The sequence below is a fragment of the Chenopodium quinoa genome, unplaced genomic scaffold (assembly GCF_001683475.1).
Source record: "Chenopodium quinoa cultivar QQ74 unplaced genomic scaffold, ASM168347v1, whole genome shotgun sequence".
In the NCBI taxonomy this organism is placed as follows: Eukaryota; Viridiplantae; Streptophyta; class Magnoliopsida; order Caryophyllales; family Amaranthaceae; genus Chenopodium; species Chenopodium quinoa.
The window spans coordinates 3,867,102-3,877,850 of record NW_018744367.1 but is presented as its reverse complement, the minus strand read 5'-3'; the positions used below and the strand labels follow the sequence as shown (position 1 = coordinate 3,877,850).

General features: G+C 33.3%; 2 protein-coding genes and 1 long non-coding RNA gene across 3 annotated transcripts; 2 read left to right on the top strand and 1 right to left on the bottom strand.

Moving 5' to 3' along the window:
* The first annotated feature begins 982 nt into the window (after nt 1-982).
* LOC110696564 lies at nt 983-4,171 on the top strand. Its single transcript, XR_002506329.1, has 2 exons — nt 983-2,324; nt 3,814-4,171. It is a non-coding gene; the product is annotated as an uncharacterized LOC110696564 (long non-coding RNA).
* A 500-nt stretch (nt 4,172-4,671) lies between these two features.
* On the bottom strand, nt 4,672-7,802 carry LOC110696563 (B3 domain-containing protein At5g42700-like). Its single transcript, XM_021873901.1, has 6 exons — nt 7,130-7,802; nt 6,858-6,988; nt 6,566-6,740; nt 5,909-6,115; nt 5,732-5,824; nt 4,672-5,171 (listed from the first exon to the last, which is right to left on the bottom strand). The coding sequence occupies exons 1-5, from the start codon at nt 7,259-7,261 to the stop codon at nt 5,780-5,782; spliced, it is 690 nt and encodes a 229-aa protein (XP_021729593.1). The 5' UTR covers nt 7,262-7,802; the 3' UTR covers nt 4,672-5,171; nt 5,732-5,779.
* Nucleotides 7,803-8,529: 727 nt separating this feature from the next.
* LOC110696687 (zinc finger BED domain-containing protein RICESLEEPER 2-like) lies at nt 8,530-10,461 on the top strand. The gene is made up of 3 exons (XM_021874040.1): nt 8,530-8,615; nt 8,718-8,863; nt 9,362-10,461. Exons 1-3 carry the CDS (start codon nt 8,530-8,532, stop codon nt 10,459-10,461), a joined length of 1,332 nt encoding a protein of 443 aa, XP_021729732.1.
* Nucleotides 10,462-10,749: the final 288 nt, after the last annotated feature.

The following is a 10,749-nucleotide window of genomic DNA, read 5'->3' as shown; positions in this document are numbered from 1 at the left end:
CATATAACCTAATGAGTAATAAAAAATATGTCAAAATAAATTAAAGTCTCATATTACAGAGAAATGTTGGATTGTATCGTAGGATCGTAATAAAATCGTAGGATCGTGTTGAGATCCTACCACTCATAATTAATGTCAGAGTATGAACGTAAGATCCTACAAACTTTAAGATCCTACCAAAGATCCGGATCAATCACGCAATTTTGGATCGTGAAACAGTAGGATCGTAAGATCCGGATCAAGATTTTAACAACTATGAGAAGGTTATTGCTGAGCTCTTGACTAATATTAAGCATAGAATTGACTTTGTAATGCCTACTAAAAATAGTAGAAGATCCTTCTGCTCCCTTCCTCTTCTTCATAATTAAAAATCCTGCACATATATTTCACATAACACTTTTTTCACAAACTCTGCAGAATTTATCATAATTTATGGATCAACACACATCATCAAGTTTCTTTTAACATGCACAAGCAAAACATACAATGCCGACAAAGTAAATTATACCTACCAACATAGCAATTTGGTCACCTATAAGGGAGATTTTACAGACTACCATCACCAAAATTAAAACACAATACTGAGATACATACAAATCTAGACCTATTGTTCACATACCTTACTTTTACCCATCACCAACACACACCCAAATTTTACTCAATTTACTTTCAAATTCAACTAATCATTAACCAATTTTCATTCCACCACAAAAGCATAGACATTTTCCCCAAATATAACAATTATTCAATCAACCACGACACCAATAACTCTTTATTTTTAACATAAAATATACATGCATGCAACCCATAAGCACATATAAAATTCGACACCAAAATACCCTAAACACGAATTCAGAAATTCCTAAGCAACCCTAAGCACGAATCCAAAATTCAACCCTAAACCAACCATACAATTTTCGAAACAAGAAAAACCTAAGCACGAATCCATAATTCACCAGAAACCCATATAAAATTCGAAACCAGAAAACCCTAAGCACATTCAACATAACAAAAAAAGAAATTCACTCTCATCATAAGTAAATTCAACAAAATTTACCAATTCATCACCACACAAGTCCGACTACACTTAAATAAAATCAGTTTTAACAGAAAAATAATTGAACACATAAAACCCAAGGCACATACAAAAAAAAAAAAAAAAAATTCATTCTCAACCTAAGTAAATTCAAGTGAACAAATTTTACAAATTCATCACCACACAAGTGTGAATATTATTAGATTAAATCAATTTTAACAAAAACAAAATGAACAACTTCACCACATGCCAGCAATACACAGTCAATCTTTCAAATACAGTAGTCTCAATCTCCTACAACAACTCCAAATGGGTGCCTGAAGCTGGGACAAAGGGAGAAGAGAAAAGGTCACGAAGAGAGAGAAAGGTTGCGAAGAGAGGAAGTTTTTATGTGAGAGAAAATTCAAATGAAATAAAATACTAATCCCTAAACATCCAAAGCAAGTCTACTCGAAAAAGCAGCCCGTTACAATATATAATACTATACTACAACGATTCTTTTTTTTTTTCCATCCAAAAGACCTTAAAATCCCGCCCATTTCCTTTTTTTTTTTTTTTTTTTTTTACCTACCTATTTTTTTGGTGAAGAGATATTTGTGGTTGTTTTTTTTAACCTTTATCACCTACTTATTTTTTAGTTAAGAGATATTTATTGTACGATTTTCTCCATTCCCCCAAAGTGTTATAACTTTGGCAGAATTGAACATTGCTGAATAATATAGCTCTTTTTTCTTTTTTTGTTTTTTTTTTTTGTTGGTTGACTTCTACTATAATGCTATAATTCAAGCAGGAATTTTTTTTTCCCCCCTGATAACAACTAATCTAAACAGGTTAATATTAACTGTTTTTTTTACATAAATGTACTAAGTTAACATCCTGGATGTACTAAGTTAACATCGTGGACATCGCACAGATACTACCTACTTTCAAAATAAAACGGAGTCAATATAGTCAGCACTTTACAAAGCCTCACACAATTCCCATATTGCCCTCCTATTTACAAGTTTTGCATATAGCGCAACTATGCGCCTAGGAGACTCGTCAAATTGAGGAAAGTTACTTGAAGCTCGAATCTGATTCACCTGAATATCAAACAATTCCTGGAAAACGAGTTAGTTTCTTTTTTACTAGTGGAAAGTATTTTCAGAATTTTTTTTTTCCTTTAATTTTCTTGATTTGTAACCCTAATTATTATCGCACAAGGTAGGGTTCTTGTTTTTTGAATTCCTGGATTCTTGGGTTAATTGTCACTGTTCGTCTCTCTCATCATATTGATTTCAATATTAAGGTTAGTTTTTCTGGATTTTGTTTGTTTTTGCTCAATCTTTTCTGGGTGAATGTATGGTGATTTAAGTTTTGATAATTGGATTTATATATTTATTGTTGCAATTCTAGTTGTTTTACTCAACTTTTCTGGGTTCATTTGTTTTAGCTCATATTGGCTGTAATTTATACTGGGTAAAATGTAGTATAAGATTCGGATTATGTAGGTTTGGAAGTTCTATTCATTGATCAATTAAGAAGAATACTAGAAAAAAGAGTTGAGGATGTTGCAATCTAGATTTCAATTGGGTTTAGTTTAGTTTCTTGTTTGAGTTGACATAATTTGATAGTGGGCAAATTTATAGAGACAAATTTTGATGGTTGAGACTGATCATATAGTATTGATTTGGGACTATATATTTTGTTTGACTCTTGGCCCGGCTTGTGTTACCCTCCTCCAGCCTGGATTGTGAATTTGTGAGGATGTAATAGAGAACATACAGGCTGAACTGAGCTCGGGTATCGGCTGCATTACTATAAATCTAATTTGCACACACATGAAGTTTATGATCCCAAATAGTTTTTGTTATGAAATGGGAGCTATGTGGTGTTTTCGGCGTTTTTCTTCTATTACCTTGCTGATTTCACACATTACCATAGCCTATCTTTTTTGCTGAGTAAACTTGACAGTCAATCAACCTCATGAATTATTCTATTTTAAACCAAGATTTTTTTGCTGGTTTTCGCCACCATTCTACGTATGCTAAACAGTTTAAGTAATCTTACAAATTCTATCTTAGCTATTTTCAATTTTCATGGCCATTACCAGTCTTCATAGATAACACTACAGGTTCTTTTTCATGCTTAAAGTAAAGTATGGTGATCTCTGATTCTCTGTTAACCTTGTTTGTGATGTACATTTCATTCTGCAAATTTGTGATATTGAGGGGTTGAAGCTATTACTTTTCCTTACTTTTGGCTTCTTATATACGAAGTATTATTTGGGGATCTGATCTAAGGGGAAGAGATATTTGACACATTTTGTGAGAAGTTAAGCTGCGTTTGAAACGAGAAGTAAAGTTACTTAATAAATCAATTATATTTCTTTTCGACTGCCTAATTGATAGTTATGATTTTGTATCCACAAACTATTGTTTTGTTAATATTAGTGGTTGGACACCAAAAATTGATACTTGAAATTCTCAATTTGAAGGTGTAACTGGCCTTGTTTGAGTGTTAATTTGAAAAATGGGAAAGGCTAAGGGTGGTGCAATATTTATCAGGCTCGTCTCGTCGGCTGGTACTGGATTCTTTTATGTAACAAAGAAGAACCCTAAGAAGGTTCCAGAGAAGCTCGAGTTCCGTAAATTTGATCCTCGAGTTAATAGCCATGTTTTGTTTACTGAAGCCAAAATGAAATAGGCACGATAACATACTTCATTTTGCTTTTTTTTTTTTTTTTTTTTTTTTTTTCTTTTTTAATTTTTTTTTTATTCTATGCTTTTTTTTGGCAGTGGCTGACTGGCTGGTGACAATAACCTAGATTGATTTCAGAGTTGGAAGTTCTTATTGTGGTTTCTAGTTATAGTTGAGTTGTAAAACCATGAATCTATGCTTGGAAGTACAACTTACTTTACAGTATGCTGTTGTTTGGAATTCTGGAATTCAATTTTAGTTAGCTCTTAGCATCAAATATCTAATATTTGCCGTCCTTCAATTGAGTTATCTGCTAGAAGTGATGGAATGTCATTCGTTTTCATATGTTTTTTGTGATTGTTGCTCATTATTGTAGATACTTAATTACTGGTAAGGCTTAGAGAGGTTTTCGCTGGAGTCGTAATTACAAATGATAAATGTCATCTCTTCTTGTTAGCTTTTGGACATTACCCTCAACCTCAGGCTTTGCCAATTGCAGGATAATGCAAGCATTCTTTCCCTGAGCACAACAATTTGATAAATACAATAGCTTTTCTCGCTAGCTTAAGTTAGGCCTAGTATTTCTTTTATTTTGGTGTATGATGTCGAGTTTTTGGTAACATAGGTTTTGGTGTGGGAGCTTGATTGCATGCTAAGGTAGTTCACTTAAGAAATTTGGGACCATGAAGCACTACTTCACTTATGAAGCTTAGAGTTAGCAATTGCTAACCCTTGTGAGGTTAAGTTCAAGCCTTCATAAGTTTTGTTGAGTGGCACGTTATAGATCCTTGGCAATTGCATTCTTTAATCTAGAACTAGACTCCTAGCTCCCAAAATCGCAACCGAGCCACTTTAGGAAAAGGGAAAGATTTTGTGACTCCACTTTATCTAGGATTAGATTTTCCATTTTTTGTAAATTTAGTATTTTGTGAGAATAAAAGTATTTTACATCTCATGTCCCTACAAATAAAATTTTCATAGTAATTAAGAATTAAATTGGGAATCAAAATTACAAAAAAAAAACTCCATAGTTGATTTTACATCTCGAGCTCCCTGACTCCACCTGATTTTCATGAAATAGTGATTTGATTTACAACAAAATTACCAAATCTATCATCTAATTTTAAATTCGTTGAAGTGACAACAATAATAATCTGTAGATAGACAACAATCTCGATTAATTCACATCTATTGTGTTACCATAATTGAACATCTATTGCATACATATATATTTCATTAAAAAATTTAGATCATGTACCTTTCCGATCTAAAATAAAAATATATTCCATAATGGAAAATTTTTGGAGAGTTTTTCACTTGACGAAACAAAGGCTATACAAAAATCCATTCATGATCATCTTATACCAAAAAGTTGAATTGAAGACATTTCCATAAATAGCAGCATAATTTTCCTACTCAATCTACTCGATTCTAACTGATGATGTAAACACCCTACCTGCAATATTAACAAGAAAAAGGTCAAGAAAAGAGCAGCACATTTAGTCTAAATCACTCCATAAGAAAATTTGAACGCAATTTTATGTGCTACATTCCTACATAGCATAACCAGCATAACAAAGTTTCCAGCATTACGTACAATTTTGAACAACAATTCAAACGGACAATTCAATCCATTATTAACATGATACTGGCTTTTATGGTCGAATTGAACAGGACGATCACACCATTCACACCCAAGGTCTAGAATAGCCTATAGCTCATATGGTACGCCGTAACACACTTACCACCATTTATTGTTGCCTACCAAAATAGGCGTAATTGCGCAAGTGATTCAATAACACACAATGGAAAACTGAACATAGAACTACATAACATCAGAGCATGCATCAAAAAGTTTGCAATGCAGAAGAATCAGTTTAAAAAAAAAAAAGCAACATATTCTACACCTATATTTCTTATTTATAGCATGATTTCCAAAGAACTACATAACATCAGAGTATGCAGCAAAAGTTTGCATTGCAGTAAAATCAGTAATATAAAAGAAGCATATTATACCTAAATTTATATTTTAGAGCATGATTTCCTAAGAATTGCAAGAGCTTCTTAATCTGTACCAGAATCTTGCCCACTTCCCCTTATAATATAAACCTGCATTTACAAAATAAGATATTTCATCAAAAAATTTTGTTATATAATGAACAAAGGTTTAAGTTGTGCAAATTTTAGATTCACCTTTAAAACTGAGCTACTGATCACTTGAAAAATAACAGCATCCCCATCAACAAGTTCATGAGACTCAGCAAAACCTTTCCAGCCTCCACTAAGACCACGCTTTCGAGCCAAATAAACAACTGGATACTCTTCATTTTCTTCATCTACCAATGTCACCATTCCATCATTTGTAGGTAGGTTCCTCCGGCAAAAATCAGTAGGGAGACCCTGCAGTAAACGGCAGTATAAAATGTCATATTTACCAAACTAACACACTAATGTTTAATTTCATATTATTGAAAACAGCATTTTAACAACCCAACACACATATCTACACTTAAAAGGTTGTGACACAAACAAGTGACTCGACATAAGATGGGATAATGTACACTACCTTGTATGTCCAGAATTAATAGTCACATATGCTAATTACTTGTATTAGTTAGTACACACTTGTTGAAAAGTAAATCAACTAATTCTAAGAGGATACAAATAAAATACAATTTGCACATAAATTAAAATGGTTAACTTGTAAAATCATGTCATATTCTTAAATATTAGAGGTCCAAACAATATGACCAACAACTAATTTCACAATCGAAGAACTTGTCTCAGAGTCAAAACGTGTCAACAAAACATAAAACATGGACTAATAATTGAAGAAAAAAAACAAGTTACCAGCCAAAAACCACCAGTGACATGAGAAGGAAGCATGGGTCTAACAAGAGTAGGAAACCCCTCTTCTTCAAGCTTAGCATTCAGCTTCTCTGCTTCTTCAATTGCATATTCTCTCACATCATCACTAGCTATTACTCGATTCGTAAAATCCCTTGCTTTCACTACTCCATAACTCCTACATACATTTACAATTACCCCATCAAAAAAATGTAAATTTATTTTACTTTTTTATTTTATATTTTTAATAATAAGCACATCAAATTTCACTGAAAAATTACATTAATGAACTCACTTTCTAGGTGAAGAAAATCTAGGTAATGAAATTTCAGCATAAACAGGGGCAGGATTACTTGCAACTCGAGCAGATCGTCTCACTTCAACTGTTTGTTTATCAAATATACGAGGCTTACCAACCTTCTTCATCTGCCCATTTCACAAAAATCCCAAAAAAAACAAATATAAGTAAGTCAACCTCTACATAATAACACATGAACAAAACCCCGAGTCAGGATTTAACATTACTAGTTCAAATTACACTATTAACGTGACAATTAATGGTAATACCGGAGACGATTTGGGGGAAAGAGTTTTCAGAGCTTGAGAAAGATGAATGAGGTTGAGATCTTCCAAGCGTTTCTTGTTCTCTTCCACCCTCTTTTGGCGACGCTCTTCATATGACGTTTTTCCAATCCCCATTTTTTTCCTTACAATGTTTGTTTTTTTTTAGAATTGTAAGAGAGAAGAGAGAAAATGGAGAAATAGAAGGGTGTGTGTATATATATTGAAATGAGAGAGAATTTGTGAATTTGAAAAATGTGGAGGAGTCGACCGTTTGAATGGCAGTGTTTAGTGAAGTGTGAAGTTGAGTCACTGTAGTTGAGATTGTGGGTTGTGACACGATTGATGATGCAGAGTATTAATTTTCTGATGACAGGGAAACGTTCCGCTTTTCTTGGAATGTGGGCTGTTTTGCCTTCAATTAGTGACTAGGCCTGGTTATTGGGTAGGGCTATCCAATGGCAAAAGGGTCGGGCCTAATACTAAAGGATTTTGACCCTTTAATTTTTTAGTGAATAGGGCTTTTATAGGGTCTTATTTTATAGTGTTTTTATAGAGTTTTCAATTAGAAACCAATAATTTAAGAATTAAAATAAAAAATCCAATAATAATGGTAAGGGGTCAGCCCCACTCACCCCTTCTCTGACTTAACCCCAATAATAATTTCCAGAAACCTTTCTCTCTCCTCCATTGAAGCACACTCAGAGTTCTCCATTGAAGCCGCTTCTCAGCTTCTCAGGTATCATCATTTTCTCTCTCTTAATTTGTTCTTCAATTTTGATTCATGTTTTTTTTTTTGTTAATGTTATTGATATTTGTTCCTTATTTGTCTCGAATTATTGATTATTATTCCTGTTGTAGTTATATAATTCTACTGTAATGAGAGCCATCAAAATAAAAAAAAAAAGTAGTAAAGATTTGCTTGGCAGTGTGTAGATTTCCACTAAAAACATTTGAGGTAAGTTAATTTCGATTATTTTGCTATATGATTCGACATAATTGTTCAATTTTTTTTAACATTTTTGGGTAAAATTTGTTCTTTGAATTGATATAATCAACTGTGGGTTTCGATTGATACAACATGTCAATTTTAGTTTCGCTTTGAATGTGTTGATTAACCACATTTTTTTACGAAAATTTAGGTTAAATTATCGAATTAGCTTTAATCTCTGTGTTTCTCATATGCAATTTAAGCAATGTTCACTGTTTTGATGTTTTCATATTCAAATTTCGATTTACTTGATCTATGTTTTGCTCGAAGTTTCGATTTCACTATATAATATTTATCATCAAACTTTTAAATTGTTGATCATTTATGCATTACGCTGATGCTTGATCTCTGATATCCAATCTTTTTTTTGTCTGATTCAAAATAGTACTTATAATTGTGCAGTGTGTTCCTTAATATGGATGATGATACTACTACTACTTCTACGGCATGTGATGATGGATATAATGAATACATCGCTCCTCAACGAAAGAGAAAGAAGAGGTCTAAAGTTTAGAGAGAGCTTATTGAAGGGAATAATATTCAAGGTGAGAGAATTGCTACATGTGTACATTGTAATTCTATTTTATCTGCACATCGTGATAGTGGTACATCTCATTTGAAGCGTCATTTAGAGAGGTATGCAAATAGGCCTCTAGGACTTACATTTGAGGAAGATAGTGATGAAGAAAATTTTGTTTTTGACATGAATGAACTTCAAAAAGAGATTCTTAATTTCATTGTTGAGGGAGGTCATTCATTCACTATGGTTGAAAAACAAGGATTTAGGAGAATGATGAAAGAGCTACTCCTAAGTTTATACCATTTGGCCGTGCAACTACAAAGAGAGATTTATTGAAGGCTTATGTATTAGAGAGGGATAAATTGAAAGATTTGTTGTCTAATGTTTCGGGTTTAATTTATTTAACAACCGATAATTGGAAATCAAATCATACTAGACAACATTTCATTTGTGTTACTTCTCACTTTGTTGATGATTCATGGAAACTCCGGAAAAAAATTCTTAGGTTTAGGGTCTTGGCTCCTCCATATGATGGGGTAAGTATTACTAATGAGATTTGTATGTTTCTTTGCCAATGGAAATTAGATGATAGGATACTCTCTATCAACGTTGATAATGCAACTTATAATGATGCAATGATATCTTGTTTGAAGAGACGTCTTGTTCCTAGAGGAGGGTTAAGTTGTGGTGAGATTGTTTCATGTGCGGTGTTGTGCCCATATTAAAGGATTGACTTGTATTAGTGGAATTTTGGATAAAATTCATTCATTTATAAAGTTGATCAACAAATCTTCTCATAGAAGTGAAGAATTCTATGATTGTGCGGAGAAGATATTTCACCTTGATGTAAAAAGGAAATTGAACCTTGTTATGCATGTTCGTTGGAATTCCACGTATAAAATGCTTGGCACTTCTCTTTACTTCAAAGATGTTTTTCTTCACTTGAGATCTAGTCATGCTTCATTTCAATCATATATTCCTTTAGAGGATGAGTGGGAAAAAGCAAGCGTGATTCACAATTTTTTGGAGTTGTTTTATGAGGTTACTTGTATGTTTTTGGCGGTGAATCCTATTTCTAATGTGTATTTTAAAGGTGCATGGATGGTGCATCGCCATTTTCTTGAGGCAGAGAAAGGTCCTTATGATTATTTAAAGGAAATAGTGAAACCAATGCTTGAAAAATTTGACAAGTATTGGTCGGATTGCAATTTGTACTTGTCATGTGCCGCCATTCTTGATCCGAGGTATAAAGTGAAATTTGTGGAATATTGTTTTAGTAAGTTATATGGAAGTGTAGAGGCCTCAAGACAAATTAACTTGGTGTTGGGAACTATGAAGTCAATGTTTGAGGATTATAAGTTGCAATATGCTAGTAGTTCTCCTATTATAGTTGCTCCTTCTCCTCCTAGTACTTCCGGAGCTAGAAACTACTTTGATGATTATGACCATTTTGTCAGTACTAGTGCAAGGTCTCAAGTAGGAAAGTCACAACTTGAGATTTACCTAAATGATGATGCTTTAGATCTAAATTCACAATTAGATATTTTAGAGTTTTGGCATCAAAGTTCTGTGAGGTATCCTGTGGTATCTAAGATGGCACGGGATTTGTTGACTATTCCTGTAAGTATTGTAGCTTTGGAGTCTGCTTTTAGTATTGGAGGAAAGACTGTTTTGGCATCGCGAAGTTCATTAAAGTCAAAAACAATTCAAGCTTTAGTATGTATGCAAGATTGGCATCGTGAAAGCAATCAAGTAAAGGTTGATAGTAAACTTGAAGATGAAATCATTGAAGAAGAAAAGGATGATGATGCAGACCCTTTCTGCTAGGTAATATTCTCATATTCATTTCTCTAGCCTAGAATACAGTAAGGAAAGACAACCTTCATTTCTGAATTGCCTGTATATACCCTTCAATGTTGTTTCTGTTTAATACTAGGTTAGTCTAAATGCTGTTTTTCCTAGAAGTTCCTGTATATACCCTTCAATGCTGTTTCTGTTTCACACTAGGTTAGTTTGTGCCTAGCTTGCTGCTCCTGTTGCTTGCCTTTGTTTCTTTGGCAGTGTTGCTGAATTGGTGCTGCTGCCAAGATTTTGTGCTTGTTGGTGGGTCTATTT

Bases quoted from the DNA above. Each gene is read 5' to 3' on its own strand.
- LOC110696563 (XM_021873901.1), bottom strand. From the start codon at position 7,261: ATGGGGATTGGAAAAACGTCATATGAAGAGCGTCGCCAAAAGAGGGTG. The intron at 6,116-6,565 runs GTAACTTGTTTT...CGTTTACTGCAG, and splicing joins TCACTGGTGGTTTTTGGCTG to GGTCTCCCTACTGATTTTTG. The intron at 5,825-5,908 runs GTGAATCTAAAA...TTGTAAATGCAG, and splicing joins TCAGTAGCTCAGTTTTAAAG to GTTTATATTATAAGGGGAAG.
- LOC110696687 (XM_021874040.1), top strand. From the start codon at position 8,530: ATGGATGATGATACTACTACTACTTCTACGGCATGTGATGATGGATAT. The intron at 8,616-8,717 runs GTCTAAAGTTTA...ACATCGTGATAG, and splicing joins CAACGAAAGAGAAAGAAGAG to TGGTACATCTCATTTGAAGC. The intron at 8,864-9,361 runs GTCATTCATTCA...CCCATATTAAAG, and splicing joins TAATTTCATTGTTGAGGGAG to GATTGACTTGTATTAGTGGA.